Source organism: Daphnia magna, linkage group LG2 (assembly GCF_020631705.1).
Source record: "Daphnia magna isolate NIES linkage group LG2, ASM2063170v1.1, whole genome shotgun sequence".
Lineage (NCBI taxonomy): Eukaryota > Metazoa > Arthropoda > Branchiopoda > Diplostraca > Daphniidae > Daphnia > Daphnia magna.
The window spans coordinates 3,853,958-3,876,439 of NC_059183.1; the positions used below are offsets into that span (position 1 = coordinate 3,853,958).

Here is a 22,482-nt window from a genome sequence, read left to right on the forward strand (position 1 = left end):
GATCCACAAAGGCATTCGGCAGGAACGATACCGTTTCCAGCATTTGAAAGATCGTGAACCTGCTTACCGAGAGACGGCAAGCGAAACAACAGCAAAACTCATTGCTCAGCGGAAACCAACCAAAGACAAGCAAGCTGTTATTCTTCCTGCTCCGCGTAACTAAACTTTTAAGGTTTAATTACACACAGTTTTCCGGTAAACTTTAGTTATTTAGAGTTGCCTACACCGGAGCTGCTTCCGAAAATTCCAGCTTCCCTAAAAGTAGCTGAATTTATCCTGAGCACAGCACCGATCAATCCGCCCAGCCCATTCCGTTCGTCAGTGGAGCCGATCGCTCCGCTACAAGCAACTGACCTAACTCCGAGTCGCATACGGCTGGATTATTTCCGTCCCGCAACTGGAAGAAAGATTGACATCCAACCACCAGAACCACCGGAAGCTTTGAGAGCAGCTTTAGCTGAATCCGCTCAATCATGCTGGAAGACTGGACCGCGGCTAGCGGATTTTAGTTCCCCGCCATCACCGAAGAAACCTCGTTTCTATCGGCCATATAGTCCGCGACCAGTCGAGCAGCTTCCGGACCCCCAAACTCCTCCAGGTGTTCCAGAGTCGGAGCCGGACGACTTCATCCCTAACCTTGCTGATTGTGAAGTCAGAAGTGAGGTTGGAGAAACTGAGGAACCTGCACTTGCTGAACCAGATCAACCCGTTAGGAGCTGGAGAATTCGTAACACAAGGACCCAGATCGTTCACACGGTAACCTCAAGACAGCTTTTCCGAAAAACTGACCAACGTCCTCGAAGAGAATAATTCATTTAAATATTGTATGTTAATTCCCGTGCCGGTTTAACAATATAAAAGTGAAATTGAATTACATCGCTTCAACTTGTCTTTTTATAACGAATAGAGCGAAATCGTCAAGTAGAAGAAACTTTAAATTTACATTAAGCTTATTTACCTAGCGAAATGTCTCAACGACGGACACGTGACGGCAGCACAACTAGTATGCCAGATATTGGTATTCCAGTTCATCGTAACAGAAACGATACTGGAGTTGGCAGTCAAAGTGGATCAACAGAATCCAGCAACCGAGTATCCCTTACACCGCAAGAGCGCCTTCAAGCATTTGAGGTGGCACGTGTCGAACGAGACACATTAGTCGGTATCCTTGAGCAACAGTGTCGTGAGATAGAGCAACTGATTAGTAACCATGGGCGCAGTTCCATACTAAACCATCTTAATACACAGATCCATAGTCGTTTGGATCAAGTACGAGATGCCCATTTCTTGTACAATCAAAGATTATGGGAAGCCAAGAAGCCGATGACAGATGCCTATAATTATATTATAGGTATAGAGATTCGAGTCCGAGGAGTATCACAACAGGTAGATCATTACCTTGATGATCGACGTAACTCGTCAGCTTCTACTGCCAGTCGTGCTACTCGGAGCCAAGCTGGGAAGAATCTTTCTTCACCATGGATGGATATCGTTACGTTCCGGCCGCAAACGCCTGATCCGACGTTAAGGCAAGCATGGGCAGAACTAACAATCAATATGATTTGATACCTCTCGACCTATATCAACGATTGGGAGCCCGCCCACATCTGGTACAATCCTAGACCATTACAGAAACTGGGGAGAGGTGGTCCCACCTCCTTTAATGCCATCGTTCAACAGCGATGATTGGATCACAGGCGTACACCTCCACCAGGGGAGCTTCGGTGGGGTTCAGCCCAAATTGGCTGATGAATGCGTTACCACAGATAAAGATCACGCCATTCAATGGTGATCCAAAGGAATGGCCAACCTTTATCTCTTCGTTTAGGGACATGATCCATAATGTGGTACCATCGGACGCTCAACGCCATGCTTTCTTAAAGCAGTTGCTCACTACGAAGTTTGTTCCTACATAGCCGAATACTTGGATAATCCGTCCACTTATTATGATGCCTTAGTAGAACTGAAAAAGCGATATGGTCAACCACAAGTGGTTGCTCGGAGCCATTTGATGGCTCTTATGAATCTTCCATCGATCCGAGATGATTCAGAGTGTACCGCCTGACTCCAACACGAGCTATTCTCAAGGATCTAGCAAAGTGGATAGACGAGATGGTGATGGGTGAATTGATGACCACGCCGTTTACTCATAGATCACCAGCTCCACAGAAGGAAAAGAAAGCGGGAAGTGCTAACTGCTAAGCCTTCCACCAAACCAACTCCTCTCTTTGGTAAAGGTCCTGTTGTTTTTCACACCTCCACAACTCCACCAGTCGAGAAACCGCAGCAAAGTCCTCCCTCTGAGAGTAATTCGTCATCGCTGAAGAAAGGCGTTATAAGAAGTGCATTTATTGTGATAACGCCCATTCGATAAAAACCTGTTCCACATTCAAGATCTAGACGTTGTAACTAGAGTGGAGTGGGTAAAGAGAAACGATTATGTTTCAGGTGTCTGATCGGAACACATCGGGGAACTGAGTGTCCCACCGAAATCGTCTGCAACATTGGGAACTGTGGTCAACGACACCACCCCTATTGCCGGGCCCTCGAGTTTATCCCGCGAATGCTTCAACCACTAAAAATGCAGGCCAGCCATAGCAAATCGTCTGATGGTCGTGCAATGACCATTAAAAACAGGGATTGGCTATCAACACTTCCTAGCTATCGTTCGGTGTTACTTCAGCTAACGGGGTGGAAATAGAAACTTTCCTTTTCTAGATCCAGGAGCGACCGTTAACTTAATTCGGAAGATGTAGCTAAACAGCTCAAATGCAAAGGAAATGCAGGAATGTTCCTTTGGCTCGTTTCCGGCCAAGACCCACAGTTTCAATCAACTACGGTTAGTTTGACTGTTAGGCTCGTGATGATCTTTCGAATCGATTTAAGCGGTTTCTACTGTGCCGACTCGTACCTTAAGTTACCATGCCCACCGAAGGAGTTAATGGAGATCCGAAGTCGTTACCCGCATCTCAAAGACGTAAAATTGGTTGATGTTGAAGAACCAACCATCCTTATTGAGCGGGAAACCAATGGCTGCACTTACTCTCGATGAAAGACTCTCTGTTGGAACCGACGCTCCCTTCGGTTTATTGACGCCATTTGGTTGGACTTGCGTTGGCGATCTAACATTAGGGACGCAGCACCATGATTTAACGGATTGTCGTTCAAACAAACCATTGATGGCGGTGCAAAACCTCTGCTACCTTGTACAAGAATCACCTACGGAAGCATTACTTTTGCGCCAAGTTGAGAAATTGTGGGAAACGGAAAGCTTTCCAATTATAATCGACTCAACCGCTAGAATCAACCGAGGATAAACTAGCGAGGAAGAAACTTGATGCCACTATTCAATTCAACGGAACCAGGTTTGAAGTAGGTCTACCATGGGTTTCAGAAGATATCGCATTACCCGACAATTATAATAGTGCATTGCGTCGACTTTTCTCCATCGAAAACAAATTCGTTCACAATTCTAATTTTGCTGAGAGATTCAAAGCCGTGATCGATGACTATGTGGCAAAGGGATTCGCGCGGCCTCTCAAGGAAAGTGAATTGAAGGGCACCTTTGGTAGAAATTGGTACCTTCCCCATCATGGAGTCGTAAATCCTCGAAAACCCGAAAAGGTTAGGGTGGTCTTTGACGCTTCGGCCAAGTACCAAGGAGTTGCACTTAACGAAGTGCTGTTAAAGGGTCCCAACCTTATCAACGATATAGGTGCTACCCTTCTACTCCTTAGAGAAAAGCAGGTGTCCCTATCTGGGGATATTCAGCAAATGTTTCTTCAAGTTGGCGTGAAGAAAGAAGACCGTTCCGCTCTACGATTCCTGTGGCGTCCACCTGGCTCTCGAAAAAGACCCACCGTATATGAAATGCAGTGGCAAATCTTTTGATCGGTTTCATCCCCTTTTATCTGCTCCCAAATGCTTCGACATATTGCTGAACGAGTCTACAAGAACTTCTATGTAGATAACCTTCTGGATTCTTTTTACACCGAAGAGGAGGCTAGTCGAGCGATTAAAGACTCCACAGCATTGTTGAAAAGGAGAGGATTTCATCTGAACCAATTGCCCTCTTCATTTTGACGGGTACTGTCTCGTGTTCCAGAAGGTGATCGTAATCAACCTCGCCTGACAGTGCTGCCACTATGTCGGATTTGTCCGTTTTTGTACGGTTTTTCGAAGTGCTTGCATGACGTTTCCAGGACGTAAGATTTTGCAGGATTTTTTAATTTTTGTCGGATTTCTGGTAATTTTTGGGACTTTTTGATTATCTGGTGATAATTTTATTAATCAAACGAAATTTTCAGTAGACGACAATTGAGACCACTGTGGCGCTGTTGTCTGGTGCTCTGAGGTGGTCTGAGCCTCTGACTCTGTAGTCTGTACTCTGAGTTTCTGATCTGTGGTCTTGTGTTGTGAATTTCATCATTTCTCTGTTTCTCTCCCTGATTATCTCCTCTCGTTTGACTGTTTGATTTTGAGACTTGTTTGAGTCACGTGGCCATTCTTTATGTGCTTTTCTGCAAGAAACATAAGAATCAGATATAAATAACGACAACGAGCACTGAATAGAAACATATGGATGAGGTATTATTATAGACAGATTTTCTAAACAAGTGTGATGTAAATAACGCATGAAAATATGCATATCTTTTTTAGGAGTCTGAAGGTGAGAGTGGGTCCGAGGATGAGAGTGATTTAGGTTCAACCAACACCAACAGTGATGTTCGCCTTCCTCTAAAAGTTGCAAGGGTAGGCCTATATGATGAGAAGGAAACGTTATTCATTTATGTTTTTTAATTTATATTTGTTTTCCAGGTTCAAGATGATTCTCAAAGCTGCGAAGAAGTTTCACAGCACAAATCTCCCTCAAAAAAGGTGAAGATGGGTTCACATTCTTTTAACGATGAGTTATTTTATTCATCTTCTAATATTCAACTCTTTGCAGGCCAAAGCTAAAAAAGCACAAAAAGAAAGAAGAAAACTCGTGCCAGCTCACGTTTCCTTGAAAGATGGAAACAAATCCCTGAATTTAAAACATGGCTGCAATCACGCCACAATCCTAGTAGGAATATAAGTACTGCCTACTGTACTGCTTGTTCAACTTATTTAATCAACTCAAAGAAGGATCTGCAAAAACATTGAAATACTCAAAAGCACATTCTTGCAATGGAAACGGTTGCTAATTGTTCGAAAGAATCCCAACGTCTGTTACAATACGTAAGCAGTGATGAAGACAAGAAAGTTGTTTTAGCAACCATCCGGTTGTGCCTTTTGATTGCCGAGAAGAATTTGTCATTCAACCTTATCGACTGGCTATTTCCAACGTTAAAAGCATCATTCCCAGACCGCCTAATTTTGGAAAAAGTGATGATGAGTCGTACTAAGTGTGGCAGTGTTATGAGATTTGGTGAATATTCCCTTATTCATTTGTATTTTGAAAATCAGTACGACAATAAAAATTTTTCTTTGTTATTTAGGAATCGGGAGCTATTTGATTTCAACATTGGTTGAAACACTGAATTCCACACCTTGGTCTTTATTTATCGACGAGACCACAGATGTTTCCGTCAGTGCAGCACTTGCAATAGTAGCACAGTTTTACAGTGCTAAAGACAAGCGTCTCATGGTTAGTCTGATAGAAATTGCGAACTGTTGCGATGCTACTGCCATCGGTATAACCGACACTGTTTTTGAAGTTTTTGAGAAGGTGGGCTTGAAAACTAGCATGCTACTTGGTTTTTGCGCCGACACCTGCAATGCAATGTTTGGTGCACACCACTCTGTGGCAACAATTCTTCGTGAAAAAATTCAGTTCATTGTAACTGTGAAGTGCAACTGTCAGATGAGTCATTTATGTTCGCAAAAAGCATCGCTTGAATTGCCGAAAATTTGTGAAGACGTGGTTCGTGGAACTTGCACTCATTTTTCTCGGGGTCCCAAAAGACGAGAAGCGTTTAAACAATTTCAAAAACTCGTCGAATGCGAAGAACATATGCTGATATCACCAGGTCAAACACGATGACTAACTCTGGAGTATGCAGTAGTCCGTGTATTAGAGCAATACGATGCTTTGGTGGATTATTTTCGCGATTTGTGTGAGACAGACCCAACGACTGCGAATGACGTTATTTTGTGTGGACTCGAAGATCCTTTTATTAAAATCTACCTGGAATTCATGAGCTATGCTTTAAACCAGTTTGCTTTAACACTTTGTTCCAGTCCCAAATACCTCTCTTTCATTTGATCAAACGAGAACACACCAGACTGATCAATATTTTCGCTCGCAATTTCATGGAAGAGGAATATATGAATTCTGTGAATCCCTTACTTCTGAATCCGTTGGAAAGTGTTAAGTACTTGCCAGAGCATGAAATTTATCTTGGTAGGTTCATTTCTTATTATTTTGATATGCATGCTTTGAAAACTAATGAACTGAAATCTGTTTTCTCTATAAATAAAGGAGTAAGAGCAGCAGAATCGGTATTCGACTTACAACTCGAAACAAGGGTTCCTTTTCCAAATACGACTGGATCAAACACACAACAGACATCAAGTATTTTTAATTAAGCTTATTTTAAAGCACACTTTTTTATGTCTTTCGATGTCTTTAGTGGCCATGGCAATCCAGCTATTAAGTCAACATGATGCAGCTGCCCATGCACAACAAAGGGTGAGAATTGAAAAATTGGAGAAGGATCTAAAGCCACTGCGTCACAATTGCAGAAGATGGTTCATTGTGGCTATCCAACAACTTCAAGAAAAATTTTATTTCAGGGACCCTATCTACGAGATTACGGAGCTTCTTGATCCAGTGAATGCCAGATCGTTGAAACCAAAGTCTCTGACTTTATTGTTCAGGCGATTTCCAAACTTAAACACCATATGTAACCGCCAAAAGGCGGACAACGAATGGCGTGACCACGCTTCCCTCCCACCTTCTTTATTCAAAGTCGAAACTTCAGATGAAGTTAAAAAGTTGTCAGTTGAATCGTATTGGGGGTATGTTTTGAATACTCAAACCGTAACGAATTCCCTGAAATTTCCCAACCTAATTCCCTGCATTTCTCACATTTCCTTATTGCTTAGCTTGCCCTCTTCAAACTCCATTGCCGAAAGAGCATTCAGCAAGGTAGACCAAGTCAAAACCCCTCTCAGAAACAATTTGCACAATGTGTCCCTCTCCAGTCTTATTTTGGCACAGCAATGGTTGAAAAACCAACAAGCTTCAAGCGCATCCATCGAAGTTCCTGAAGGGATGGTTAAAGGCGCCTTAAAAGTCAAAGCCAGTGCCACCATTAACTAATGGTAGCGTTGTAAACTCGAGATTTTAATTTAAAACTTTCATCACCGTCTCCCGTCGTTAGCTTTTAACTGTCGGTCAACAGTATCAGAATAATGTTTTACTGTCATCTGTCTGATAAGAAAAGACTTCAAATATACTAGGATAACTAGGAAATTATGTCGGATCGTGTCGGATTTATGCGGGTTTTTTTGTTTTTTTTGCAAGATTTTGCGGGATTTTGAAGATAATCGTGCAAGATAAAGTGAAGGATTTTTCAAAAAAAACGGACTTTCGGGAGTTTTTAGGCAACCCTGCACGATTTTGCTATTTGAGAAGCGGCAGCACTGTCGCCTGAATTTGGATCTAGAAGATTTACCTACGGAGAGAACCTTAGGCGTTTTATATGACAGCGAAAACGACAGCTTCATTTTTGATGTTAAAACCGACGTCGAAGCGAGCACTAAGCGTCGGATCTTGAGAGCAGTGTCCACCTTGTATGACCCACTGGGGTTCTTATCACCAGTGATCCTAAGCGCCAAAAGAATTCTACAAGAATGGTGGCTTGTCGGTGTTGACTGGGATGACCAAGTTCCCGAACTAATTCAACACCAGGGGAACAAATGGACGACTTATCTTAGCCAGCTCGAAGCATTCAAGATACCGCGAGCATTAACTTCGTCCAGTGACATCCAAGACATTCAGCTGCATGCCTTTTGCGATGCATCCACCGTTGGGTTTGGCTCTGTAGTATACCTACGAGTAGTCTACCGCAATAAAATCGTCACCGTAAATTTCGTAACGTCAAAATCCCGCGTGGCACCCCTTCGTCATCTAACCGTTCTGAAATTAGAACTCCAAGGAGCAGTTGTGGCACTACGCCTTGTGAAGTTCATTCAATCGACCCTGCGTATTCCAATCAATCAAATCTTCTATTGGTCTGATTCTAAAACTGTCCTTCAGTGGATAGCCTCAAAGACATGTCGCTTTCAGACGTTCGTCGTCAATCGAATATCCGAAATCTTAGAGAATTCTCTGCCAACGCAATGGAGACATGTCCCAGGTACCGAAAATCCAGCTGATGAGTGCAGCGGAGGACTTTTTCCTGGTGAGATGATGGACAATTATCGTTGGGTAAATTCTGGATCTCAGTTGCAGATTTTTTGTGTGACGGCCGAATGAAATTGTATTGAAAACATTTGGAGGCCATGCAAGTCATGACACACATCTCATGGTCGTGAGTACCTTCCAAACTCTTTTAGTCGAAGAGGGCTTTCGTTAAGGTAGCTTTTAGCGCAGACAGCTATTTGGCCAGCTTGAGGTAATTGGACGGACGAGGGGAGTGTAGCATTATCTAGGTCTTTGATGCCGGATTGGTCTGCTGAAAGGACACAGAAGCCGTAACTGTCTGCAACACATGTGAGACCGACGTAGAGACGAAATGTCATAGGCACTGCGGGGCACAAGGAGATATCTTCACAAGCAATGTGCGATTGAAAACCATCAACCACGGGGGAATCTTAGACGATGTTGACAGTTCATTACGCTCAAATTTATCCATGCTACCAATGTCCTTGAATGTTGTACCGAGCCATTTGATTGTCGATTGTGAAAACGGTCCTATGTACCTAGTTCGATATCTGATGGCAGCAATTTTGGCTACACGTCCTACGCCATAGTCTAGTGGGCGCAAGTTTGCAAGTACCATAACGCCTCGGTGGATACGGTTTTCAATGGTTTGGTTATCGAAATGGCAAAGGTCCGTTGAATAGCTCTAACTTTTTTAACGCCAGTTTTGGTAAATAGTAACGGAGCTTATAGCGTACACCCATACAAAAGAATAGGCTCAACGGACGTACGGTAGAGATAATGAATGCGAGATCGGTCAGCACCCCAAGTGTTGCGAAGACACTTCAAAATTGCAAAAAACGCTCCTTTGGCTGCTGTCACTTTGTGTTAAAAATGCGACAGCCAACGAAGACGGGGGTAAAAAAAAGCCCAGGACTTGAGTTTCCTTTGAAGGAGAGACCTCAGTGCTGCTGACTACAAACCTGAGACTGGACACATCGACAATTCTCCGCTGAAACACCATGAAAACAGACCTTTGTCCATTCAGGCTAAGTTTCGTTTCCGAACAGCAGGAAGAGACGCTGTCGCACACAAGTTGGAGGTTCTGGGTGGCTAGTACAGGATCTTTGTGGGAGATGACGATTTTGAGATCGTCTGCATACCCCAGAATAAAGCTCGGGAATGGAAAAGACAGACGCAGAATGTCATCAATTAAAACTGACCAGAGAAATGGAGAGAGAACACCTCCCCTGTGGACACCCTAAGTTGATCGTATGCGAAAGCTTAGCACCATTGTGGGACAAGACAGCAGTGCAATCACCGAGAAAGCAAGAAATCACACGAACTAAGTACATTGGGCAATCACGGTTAATAAGTTTGGTAAGAATAACTAGGTGCCAAGCAGCGTCGAAAGCGCTTTTGATGTAGAGAAAAGCGCTGGCAACCATGTGTTTCCGCTGAAAACTTGTTTCAATGAAGCACACTAGTGCCTGCCCAGCCCTCTCAGTCGACATTCCGTCTCTAAAACCATGTTGATTCGTACTAAACCACTCATATGCTCTCGTGTACCACTGCAGCCGACACAACAATATTTTTTCCAGAATTTTTGCAAAAGTGTTCACAATGCTGATTGGGCGGAAGCTACTGAGACATTCGTATGATGTTTTGTTTGGCTTGCCAATAATGACGACTTTTGCTATTTTCCAGCAATTCGGAAAGTACTCTAACTTGAAGCATGCGTAAAAAATAGCGAGTAGGTGCATTTTGATAAGAGGGTAGCAGCTTTGAACAATGGATGCAGTTACACAATCCTCACCTGGGGCCAATTTAGTATTCAAAGAGTCGGCGGCCGCCTGGAGTTCCCAGTCCAAAACTGATGGCCTTGGTGCGGAGGATGGAACAGCAATTTGCCAATCAGCCTCGCTCGACATAGCGGGATGTGCTTGGCTAGACGGTGGCTCCCTCGGCAAAAAGTGGGCCGCACAGTGAGACAGTACAGAGGACGGTTCTGAGACTGTGGTACTATCAATAAAGATTGTGGAGGGTAAGCTTACGTTCGCATCTTTACCTGATAAAACATCTAAGGCCAAAAAGAGCTCTTTGCCAGTTGGGGACGAGTTGCAAAGGTGCTGCCAGGTTGATGTTTTCGCTTTCCGTAGTTCTCTTTGCTACTTTGATTTGGAGGTCGTGTATAAATCCCTGATTGGTTGGGTATTTAGGCACGACAAGAGCTTGTAAGCTTTCTTTGTCTGGTTACGTAGTGCACATAACTCCTTGCTCCACCATGGCATTTTACGCGTTGATACGAAAATATTGCGCCTCAGGGACTTTCTGGCAGAGTTTACGATGACCTTGGCCAGACTGTTTACAAAAATTTCGACTTAAGCCGACCCAGAAAATGGAGTTAGGTGCAACGACCCTAGGTTAAGTTCGAGAGCGGGGCGAAAACAACTCAGATCAATACGCGAAATATGGGGAACTTTGGCGGAAAAGGTAGTTTCCCGTGAGTTGTTGGTGCTACTTTTGGCGTTACGTGCGATTTCAAAAAAAATGTATGGGTGATCGGAAAGTGACGGAAGAGTGGGAAAGAACCAGCGAGGGACTGACAAGTTGTCAATGACGAGCGTGATGTCAAGGAAAGACGTACCTCCCGGCCTAAAGTCTAGGTCATTAAGTTTGCGATTGACAATTTTTAGTTTATTCTCTATGAAAAGGGACTCTAAAGACAACCCTTTCCCGTCTGTGTACGAGCTGTTACACAGTTTGCTTTTTGCATTTGAATCGATTGCAATGATCGTGTGGGAGGTGAGAAGTGGCGAGACCTCTAACAAGAACGTTGAGACATTGTTTTCTGTAGCAGGACTGGTGTAGATCGAGAGAAAACGAAAAGTTCTCACTGGTAAGGAGAGATCAACACCAGCTAGATGGTTGCAAGACGAGGCGGTTGACTGCGCGTCCGCTGATGCAAGTGATAGTTTGACCATAATGGCCGCACCGTATGCATGCTCGTAGTTGAGTGTATGGAAAACGACATACCCAGGGGGAACATCCGCAAGTGCTGGCGAGCAGGTAAATTTTGCGTAAGGCTCTTCTAAAATAATAACATCAACATCATTTTCTAATATGACCACCGGCAATGAGGCTGACGCTAGCTTAGAGTGGCGTAGGTTGACTTGTAAAATATTTTAGATTTTTGGATGTTACTGGGTAGTCAATTGGGTTGTAGAGGGGACCAACCATCCAAATTAACGTCTATCTAGCGTGGCTCGATAACGGGCTACTGCCTTCATCTGTATGGGACAGAGTCTGTCACCAGCATGATGACCACCAGAGCAGTTATAGCACTTTTTCGCACCCTCGAGACACGAACAGTCCCTCGTACAATGCTAACCTGAACACTTCCGACAGCGGTGGACCTCTGGCAGTTTGGGCGTAGAAACGGTTAGTGGAAAGGTCCAGCTTGGCAGGGTAACTGGTATTACTGATTGCGACGTGCGTGTTGAAATTATTGATAGCAGTGTCTGTGAAGGCCACCTTGATGCTGACGATCTCAGATTTCAGCTGGACAACCTCCTCTTGTAACTTCATAACCTGGTCGTTTTGTTGATGGACGTAGTTAATTTTTCTTTTTTTTTTTTTGTCAAGCAGTTCTTCTCTGCCCAGTGACTCCATCTGGGAAAGACTTGAATCAGCTAAAAGGGCAGCATACTCGTACTTTTGTTTTTTTATGGTAGCTATTTCAGTGTAGTTGGGCTGGTAGGAGCTGACAGTGTTTCACGGGGCCTTTTGCTGCCGTTGACAGGCGTAAAAAACTCAGTTTGTGAGTTACTCCTCTTGTCAGAATTCCTGGGCGGTTTTTGTGGAAGCAAGGCACCGTGCAATACAGCGAGTTCTTCTTGCTAGGTTTAAAAGAAGTACTGCAGCCTTTTCAGCTAATTGACGTTATTGATGTCGGGGTTGTCCCAAAGGACCGCAAGTCGGTGCCACTGGCACTGTCAGTCCTTTTAGGCCAGCTAACGAGAGACCGGATGGGATTAACAAATTCCAAGGTGAAAAAATATATACTTTCTGTGCAAAACAGATGCACCGGTGAATTCCAGTTCTATCGAGGTATCAATGTGGCTGGTAGTTGTACTATAGAATGACTGTTTGAAAACAAAATCAAGAAGCAGAAAAGTACGTGATCAGTAGCTGTAGCAGACGATCACGTCTCAAATAATAAGTAGTAATTTTTTGCCATGACAAGTAAATTAGTGGGTCATATAGTTTGTTTTCAGGTTGTAAAAAGTTATAAGCTGCTCCCCCTCATAGCGAGTTTGAAACCCAACTCTTGTGATGAATATCTAGAAGAAATCAAGTGGTATCAGGAAATGACCTCCCGAACACGGTAAGAAGAAAGGGCGATGGGAGTGGTGGGGTTGGGAAGGTGGCAACGCCAACAGAAAGGAAGCGATTGGACCAGTTTGAGAAAATGATAGAAGGACTATTGGGGGCCGTCGCAATGAGGAACGCGTCAGTGACTGCCTCACGACAGGAATGGAGACAGGGGGAGTAGAGAAGCGGAGAAGAAGTGATTTCGGAGAACCAGGCCTAACAGAAACGCTCCTTCATTTTCCTTTAATTTTTCATATAGCGATATTCTAGCGTTTTCAAACTTTAAAGTTTTGGTCAATTGTCAACTGCTATTTAGCAAGACTTATATACGTCAATTGAGTTTGGGTCTTTTTGTTTTTGTTTTTGTTTTTGTTTTTTTTGTTTGGGAAATGCATTTGACGACGAATGCAGCTAGAGAGGGGGATGTCATGTGGTCAATGAACAATGACCACGTTATACGATCCGGCTGATGTTCAGTACAACCGGACGTATGACGTCAGAGTTTTCCTCATATATAGTCGCCAAGTAATCTTGTATCACTCGCAGTCTTACTCTCATTGGCCTGGCATGGATAACCCTCGTCAAGGAATATCCATTTCAGTTAAATTATCCCTTTAAAAGGATCTAATTGATTAGTAAACCAATAAGCTATTTTATTTTTAGGTCGGTGTGGTTTGACGGGCCGCAGGGAATTTTCTGTCCCAATAAAAATCATAATCGGGAAAACAATTCGTTAAAAATTTATAAAAATTTACGAAATGGATAGCTCTTGATAATTTGTATCTATCTCTGTAAAAATATTGTCACGTGGAGATCACGTGACATACGCGTGAGACACACCCCGCACTTATCTCCTTCTTGGAAACAAGCAAGGGCGAATGGACGAGTACATTCGACCTTGCTTTGTCTGAATGTTGCGTTAGCAACACAGGACGTTTACACCTTCTCTAACGCTTCGGGGAAACCAGCAAGGGCGAATGTACTCAAACGTTCGGCCTTGCTTTGTAGTAAATGGTTAAGTGTATCTTCTTTTTTCGTAGAAACAAGCAAGGGCGGATGTACTCGTACAACCGGCCTTGCTCAGTAATAAGTCATAAGGGTTATCTCGGTTGTTCGTAGAAACAGGCGAAAGCACTCGATGATTCAACCTTGCTGTTCGCCTACTATAAATAGGCGATGTAGTGTCTCTTGAATTTACCTTCTTACTTGACGTCCTAAAGTCTGGACGTCCTAATACACTCGTGTTACACATCACCCCAGAAGGTAACAAATGGTGGAGATGCAGCATTACTAAGGAGACAAGGCAAGGAAGTTTATCTTATGGTATTATTCATTATCAGAGGCGAAAATCGTTTATGGGCTCTACCACAAGCGGTTTTTCAACGGGTTGTGCCAAATCTTAAATTGTTGGATACGGAGCCACGTTTTTGGCTGACAGTGGGTAGGACTATTTGGTTTCTATTAGCTTTCTCTCAAGGAAATCATTTATTATCGTGACAAGATTTTGAGGTTTTGTAATGCAGCAAGACATTAATGATTTTTTTGACGGAGGTAAATGAGAAAGTCATCGAATCCACGTTGGCTTAGTTGTCCAAGGGATCCGAGCAGACGTTTACACCCTTTGCCTCTCTCTACGCGCCCGGTACCGGAACAGCAGCTGGAAGTAATAACTGTTGAGTCGGACAGCACAGAGGGCGTAATGGGAAGTGGGCAGCGGTTAATCCAGGCTGAAAAAAGGTTGGAGAGTACTGCGAAAGATCTTGAAGAATCTAACGTAGAAAATTGTATTGAGGCAGCACAAGACAGTAGCGAAAAAAGCGAAGGAGCCGAGTTGGAAATTACTACGAACGATCTTGAAGAATCAGACGTAGAAGGGAGTATTGACGACGCACACGAAAGTAGCGACGAAAATGAAGAAGAGGAAAACGTGGACAGCACTGACGGGGAGCAGTTATTTGCATATACCGATAGTGATTCAGGTACTGGCATTATGCCTCCCCAGATAAAGTTTTTGAGTCCCAAGGACTTTAAGGCAACGCCGGAAGATGACGCCTTCGACTGGCTTGAGCGTTACGAGTCAACGGGAGCGTACAATCATTGGGGCGATACGGAGCTACGGGCGAATTTCAGCATGTATCTGGATGGAGCGACAAGGAAGTGTTACCTGTGCTCTTTACTTCCAACGGAGTCGCGTGATTTACCCATACGACTGGGTGTTGGCCTCAACGCTACGGAACGCCAAATTACCCCCTAAAATTTCAGCACCTCGGTTAGGGCCATTTATTTTTTTTCGCAGAAAATTATCACCATCCACGAACGCCATTTAGCGGCCATGATACGCACCTTTTTATAATCCCACCCAAAGGAGGAGGAGCTGAATCACTATCGATCCTATAACCATTTCCAACCATTAATACCGATTTTATCGTGCCAGTGACAACTCCATGTGAATGTGTCTGTGATTGTAAATTTGTTTTGGTTTTCTAAACATTCAACAATTACTGGTTTTCAATACTGTTCGCTTGTTGCAAAAACATACCAGTTTATCTCGCCGTTGAAATGGACGACGCTAAATTAGAGTCTCAGGTCCACAGGTATTTAAGTATGTTCACACATTGTTATGAATCTGCATAGTTTTTCTTGTTAATATTTTATTTATTTAGATCTCGGTTTCCTGGTTCGAGAAATCGCAGATGAAGTTAATATGCCCTACAAGAGGCTTTGGAAATTTATGGCAAGAAAGCATATAAGTGTCAGAAATATGTATAGCACAATGTCTTCGGAAGCTCTTCAACTACTCGTGTACCAGATCTGCACTGAGAACCAAAGGCTTGGAGTTAAAATGGTTGTGAATCGACTTCATGCCATGGGTCATCGATTGCAAAGAGCCAGAGTAAGGGAGGCCATGAATCTTATTTTTGGATCAAGGCAAATGAATAGAAGGCTGAAAAGAAGGGAATATAGAGTCCGTGCCCCACTATCTGTTATCCATTTTGATGGAAACCACAATTTAATTGGGTAGGAAAGAATTGTGTATTTATTTTCTGTTGACAGGTAATTTTAAATTATTCGCGTTTGCTTATTTTCTAGGTGGCGTTTCGTTTTCCACGGTGGAATAGATGGCTTTTCACGCCTCATATTCTTTTTGAAGGTGGCAAATAATAATAAATCACGGACTGTCTTGGAAGGTTTTTTAGAAGGAATAAGAAAGTATGGTGTTCCCAGTCGCGTCAGGTGTTATAGCTTATTTCTAACATAAGAAATTATTAAAAGAAAAGTTATTTCTAACATCAATGGCATTCTATTTAGGTCTGATCATGGTGGGGAGAATTATCTTGTCGGCAAATTCATGCTTACTCACCGTGGATTAAACCGCGGTAGCTTCATGACTGGTCGGTCGGTCCACAATCAAAGAATTGAACGACTATGGCAGGACGTGTGGAACTCCTGCACTTCCATCTTCTACGAATTATTTACGTAAGCAACGTTAATTCTATCTAGTTTAGAATCTCATAATCACGTTTATTAATTTATTTTTTTATAGAAAATTGGAGCGAGAACGAGTCTTGGATCGGTTCTCTGAAGTGGATCTTTATTGCCTTCATTTAGTATTTCTACCAATTATGCAGCAACATATAGAAGAATTTATTGACTCATGGAATCTTCATACCATCCGCATGGCACCGTCCTCCATGTCTCCCATTCGTCTATTTCTAAGGGGACTCACATCTTTAAAGAGAAGAGCAGCTGCGGAAAATAAACTGTTTAAGGAGTTAGAACAGATGATTAGTTTAAATGTTAAGTTTGATTATTTTAATAATATTTTTCATTTAATCCAAAAGAATATAGACTTTGAACAATATATCGAGGAAGACGTGTCCATCGATACCGAAGCAGTGGAGGTTCCGGAAATCAGAATACATATTGACGAACGAGTCGAACGACGCCTAAAACGAAAATACGGCCATCTTCTTTGTAGACTTCAAATCCCCAAGAAAAGATACCTCAGACTTCGTGAAGAAGTACTTTCTAGCTTGACTGCATAATTGTTTAGTCCGTCTATTTTCAAAAACAAATACAGAACTTTGAATGCAAAAATTTTCCTTTCCCTTACCTTATCCTTTTAGATAACGCTCTTACTGACTTGTCCTGCAGAAAATTGCAGTATTCTTACCTGCAAAAAATTCAAAATATTAAAACATTAAAAAAATTTACGAACTAAAACTGTTTCCTTCAGCTTTTCCGGACATAAAGTAAAGTGCGAAATGCACTGGAATCGGCTACACTGCATACTTTCCGTTATGGACATTAATCGTATCCTTATGATAGGTTTCTTCTTGTGTGTTTCTGTCATTTGAGCTGTTTTTTCTTTCAATATGATCAAAAAGATTCGCTGTCAAGATGAAAATAAGAAGTTTTCTTACCATAGGGGGAGAAAGTAAAATTAAGTTTGTTTACGGTTTTTTGTTGTTAGTCTGTCGAAAATGTTACACCTTTTCCTGTACAACCGGGGGTAGTCTTATCTACCTACTTTGACCTTACTTCGGCGAAAAGAGTTACATGACCTTTACTAGCGGTTGGGGAAAAGGTTAGTATGCTACCCTAGTTCAACCCCCCTCCCAAATGTTTCAAGGACTTTTCCCAGTTGTTCGAAAGTATAAATTGCAGCAACACTGCAAATCACCATCAGTCTCTTATGGTTGGAACTCTGAAGTTCAACAAAAATGCCGTTCTCCAATAGTGTTGTAACTGTAATCGGCATGTGTTCGGTGTGCCATAATAGCTACGAGTCTGACGAACGTCCCCCAAAATTTCTTAACTGCCACCATCGATATTGTCTGGAGTGTTGCGTTGTAAGTCACTCTCTTTTGTATTGTTTTTTTTGCCTGCGCACACGTGCATTCAACGTATAAAACCTAATGTGATGATTATGCCTGTGATTTCCGATGATTGCACTCATGTATATTTTTTTGCCATTTAGAATCTGGTCTATGAAAACCACATTAAGTGTCCTCAGTGTCGCAGATTCACTCCGGTTAGTGCTGGGCAAATCTCTTTGAATGACGATCTTCAAACCGATCACGATTTGATGGCCCTACTTCTCAATTTTCCACATTCTGCTGTTACCACTCAACCACAGCCATCGACTTCACGTTCAGCAGAACTACCTGGTGGAAGCGGTGCCATGAGTCTGTATGATGCAGTAACTGAAGTACCGACATCCGAAGCTTCATCTAGCGATACTTACACTAGTGAAAAAATCAAAAAAATCCAGAAAAATAAATAAAAAATAACAAAAATAAAAAGGAGCAAGAGAGCCACGTCTAGCTCCAGTGAAACTTCTTCATCATCGGAAAGCAGTGCATCGGACAGTTCGTCAGAAGAAGAAAAATTCAAGAAGAAGAGAAAAGCCTTTAAAAAAAAGAGACATTCTTGTGTAAAAAGCGAATTAGACGCTTTAATGAGGACATCAAAGTCCGCAATCTTCAATAAACAAAAAAAAGGTAAATTTATTTATGGTTCATATTATAAAATTACCGCACTGAAAATAATTTTATTTTTTATCTCGTTTTCTTAGAAAAAAAAAGAAAAGGAAAATACTTTCCTAAAGGACCTCTTTTTAGTTCCAGAAGCCGATGCCCGGAAACTTCCTGAGATGACTCAAAACGGTAGTTTGGAGCGTGCTGGATTGGACCTACGATGTGATGTGGAATTCAAGAGCGGTGGCTCATCAAATCACGTTCTTCGGGTGTTTAAAAACGCCACTGGGTGTCGGCCTACGAGATTTATGTGGGGCTGCGTTGGCCGAACCATAAAATTCTAGGTCAAGATAAACTTACATGACATGCAAAGTTCAATTTCATATTAGAAAAGTCCATGATAGAATTTTACCGAGGAAAATAAAATCATAGTGTAAATTAGTAGAAAAATTTATCCGAAATCTAAAAGTCACCTTTCTCTGCATGACAGCATCCAGAACAAATGACAAACGACAGCCGCCTACGATATTTGTAAACAAACAGTCAAACACAAAATAAAAGTTATAAAATGTACACAAACACCAACAGATTTGAAATTCTGCTCAGACACGCAGTTTAATACGGCGAATCGAATAAGAAATAAATGAAAACGAAAAGTTCCCCAGTTTATACGAGATAATTCCCCCCAATTTTGCAGCCAATCACAAACCAGCGGGAACCTAAAAAATTTGAATTTTGACCGAATAAATAAATATATAAAATGAACACAAACACCAACAGATTTGAAATTCTGCTCAAACACGTAGTTTAATACGGCGAATCGAATAAGAAATAAATGAAAACGAAAAGTTTCCCAGTTTACACGCGATAATTCCCCCCAATTTTGCAGCCAATCACAAACCGGCGGGAACCTCAAAAATTTAAATTTTGACCGAATAAATAAATATATAAAATGAAGAAAAACACCAACAGACTTGAAAATTTGCCCAGACACGTAGTTTAATACGGCGAATCGAATAAAAAATAAATAAAAACGAAAAATTCCCCAGTTTACACACGATAATTCCCTCCAATTGACAACCAATCAAAACCCGACTGGAACCCCTGGGGAAACAATAAACATTTTGGGTCCCATAACCACGGGATAGCCTTCAATCTTTCCCAAGGAAAATCTCTCAGGGAAAGGTATATTAATTTATCCCAAGGAAAATCTCTTAGGGAAAGGTATATTAATTTACTATTCGGGTGTTTAAAAGGTTAATTAATTTACTATTTTTTTGTATTGCTTGAAATTAATTTTGTTTAAATATTATTGCATTCAAAGGATTTTCCCTCGCCTAGAAGAGGTCAAGCGCTTCTATATTTGTACAAAAGCCCAGGGTGTGAGTCGCAACTTAACAATCCAACATTATTCCACTCCATCGGCTCCCGTGCTCAAGGTAAAAATTCAACTTCAACTTAGTAGGTACTTACCTTAGTTGATGTGGCTTAAAATTAATTTATCATTATTGCAGCGCTTGTCCGGCAAGCTGGTCGTGTTGGTACCCCTAAAGGCATCACTCCCTTACGAGTCATCAGATGAAGGGGTAGACTGTAACGTTTGTCAACAAACTGTCCCAATCCGGCAGTGGGCGCATCATATTGATCGTTGTACAGCCTTCCGCACAACGAAAAGAAAAACGTATTGAATTAATTTATTGTTAAATTTATGTTTAAAACTGTTGTTTTTGTGGTACAGAATGTTGTTTGAACACAGAAAAAATTCAAAATTACACTAAGACATAACGTGAAATTTTTTTTTAACACCCTCTCCTACCCCCTATCGTTTATAAGCAACCTTAGAACAGATAAACAACTATAAGCAAATGTTGCTTATTATTACAAAATGATGGAAATGTGAGTAAAAAAATCGGGAATATAGTTGCATGACATCTTCCGTGTTAATTTGAATAAGACGATCAGGAAATCTGGAATGAATAAAAAAATTCAAAGCAAGAGGCACTTGAATAAGAGTACCATAACGTGTTAATCTTCGTTACTTTTAAGAAGTCAGTAACAGATTTGTTGGTGTTGATTTCCACCAACGGAACAACCTACTCTTCAGCTGGACAATCATCATTAGTAAGGTGAATGAGAGTTAACAACCATTTTAACTCCAAGCCTTTGGTTCTCAGCCCGTTGGTTCTCTGGTACACGAGTAGTTGAAGAGCTTCCGAAGACATTGTGCTATACATATTTCTGACACTTATTGTAAGATTTTAGTTCAGCCCGTGACTGATCTTACCTTAGTAAAGAGAAAAATGTGAAGATGAAATAAAGAACACACGGGAGCACTGGCTGCTGTCTTGACGGTGTGAGGTATATTCTGTAACTAACTGCCCCTTGCCCTGTACATTTTCCGACCGGTAGGCCGAGGGGCGGGGCTACACAAAATAAATTGTAACATGGGGGCCTCCTAGCGAGGGCCACCCAAATCATACGCAATAAAACGTGATGGAAGTCGCGTCCGTCTTCCAGCTCGTGTTGTCGGATGTTGGGAACGAGATATATTCCCAACACACTCCCCACCAGAGCCCGTGGTCCACGGCTCTTCCTGCTCGACTGGATCTGAGGCAGCCACGGGTGGAGTTGCTTCTTCTGGTTCCAATTCCAGCTCTGGCGTAGGTGGAATTTCGACGTCGTCCGGCTGATCCTCACGTATAAGATTCCCGTTCGGCGTCTTGACCATAACCGAACGGATCAACCCGTCTCTGCTAGTGATTAGCTCCTTCACTACTCCTATCGTCCACATAAGGCGCTTGGTGTTGTCATCGTGAATGGTGACAACTTCTCCTACCCGGATCTTGCGGCCGGGTCCTCCTTTACAGTGGAAGATGTCGATTTGGAGAAAGTAGTCCGTCACAAATCGTTCGCAGATATCGCTGACATACTCCCTACGTTGACGATCCTTTTCCAGCAGTTTCAAATTGGTTGCGTCGGGAGCCATGAGGTTTTCGGCTGGCTCCGGTGGAGTGCAGTTCGAACGCCTATTGTTGAGAAACTGGTTCGGGGTGATGGGGAGCGGGTCGTTGCTCCCTTCTGCCACGTAGGTGAGTGGCCGTGCATTCACCACGCTTTCGGTTTCAATGAGACTAACCTCTAGCTCGTCGTATTCCAGACATGCACGACCATTGGAGCGCCTCAACAAATCCTTCATCGTCCGCACCATGCGCTCCCAGAACCCTCCCCACCATGGGGCTAGGCTGGCCGAGAAAATCCATTCGGTTTTCCGCATTGCCGTCTTGCATTCCGCTTGCCGTCCGCATTGCCGTTTTCCGCGTTGTCGTGGATCACTGTGTCGGATCTTAAGACTTTCAAATGTTTCGAGACGCACCTAAATGTTTGGGCATTGTCCGAATACATTATGGAGACACTACCCTTCCTGGCGGAAAATCTTCGAAATGCGAGGAGGAAGTCACGCGCGGACATCGTTTTTGTTAGCTCCAGATGGACGGCTCTCGTTACAGCACAAGTAAATAGGCAGGCCTAGCTCTTTGGCTGTTTAATTGTGCCTTTCTTTTTGGCTAAGGATTCGTCCAATTGGAGGTTTTCTTCGTTTTCCTCCGTTGGTTCTGTGGTTGGAGGCTCTTCAATGGGCTCCATCGCTGGAGGCTCTACCGTAGGCTCCAAAGCCGAACCATCCGTTGACGAGGGATCCGTGGAGGATGTAGGATCCGTTTGCTTGCATTTCTTACGCAATGTTGGGTGTTTGTAATACAGCGGCCCTGCGAAATCAACACCCGTGATTTCGAAGGCTTTCGCTTGTTTCAGTCGATTAATCGGTAGAGGTGCAGCTATTTCTCTGAATGGCGGTGAAGATAGCCGTTGGTACTTGACGCAGGCGTGCCAGACTGATTTGGTCTGTTGGCGTCCTTTGATGATCCAAAAACGTTCTCTTAGATCCGATAGAGTGGTTTTAACTCCAGCGTGTTTTAGCGAGACGTGTCGATCTTGGATGATTAGTTTGACGACTGGATGTTGAGTGGGAAGCAAGATGGCGGGTTCAATCTCCCTGTCTCTTAGCGCTAGCTCTACTCTTCCTGTTATTCTAATCAACTTGTCTCTTGCGTCCCACACGGGTCGAAGTGCGGCAATTTTCTCTTTATGGTGCGGTTGCCGCCCTTCTTGCAGATCCTGAAACGTCTTGGGAAAAGCTTCTTTTTGGAGCTGCCTATAAATAAGTAGCTCCGCCTTCGTCAGTTCCTCTACTTTTAGGTGTTCTACCATTATCTGTTTTCC

General features: G+C 42.8%; 2 protein-coding genes and 1 pseudogene across 2 annotated transcripts; 2 read left to right on the forward strand and 1 right to left on the reverse strand.

Annotated features, from left to right (window-relative positions):
• The first annotated feature begins 4,578 nt into the window (after positions 1-4,578).
• Positions 4,579-7,306, forward strand: LOC116927515 (annotated as a pseudogene).
• Positions 7,307-15,131: 7,825 nt separating this feature from the next.
• Positions 15,132-16,770, forward strand: LOC116917002. The gene is made up of 6 exons (XM_045169182.1): positions 15,132-15,326; positions 15,388-15,742; positions 15,815-15,958; positions 16,034-16,201; positions 16,269-16,521; positions 16,567-16,770. Exons 1-6 carry the CDS (start codon positions 15,284-15,286, stop codon positions 16,768-16,770), a joined length of 1,167 nt encoding a protein of 388 aa, XP_045025117.1. The 5' UTR covers positions 15,132-15,283.
• A 3,527-nt stretch (positions 16,771-20,297) lies between these two features.
• LOC123469836 lies at positions 20,298-21,478 on the reverse strand. Its single transcript, XM_045169183.1, has 2 exons — positions 20,766-21,478; positions 20,298-20,430 (listed from the first exon to the last, which is right to left on the reverse strand). The coding sequence occupies exons 1-2, from the start codon at positions 21,476-21,478 to the stop codon at positions 20,298-20,300; spliced, it is 846 nt and encodes a 281-aa protein (XP_045025118.1).
• Positions 21,479-22,482: the final 1,004 nt, after the last annotated feature.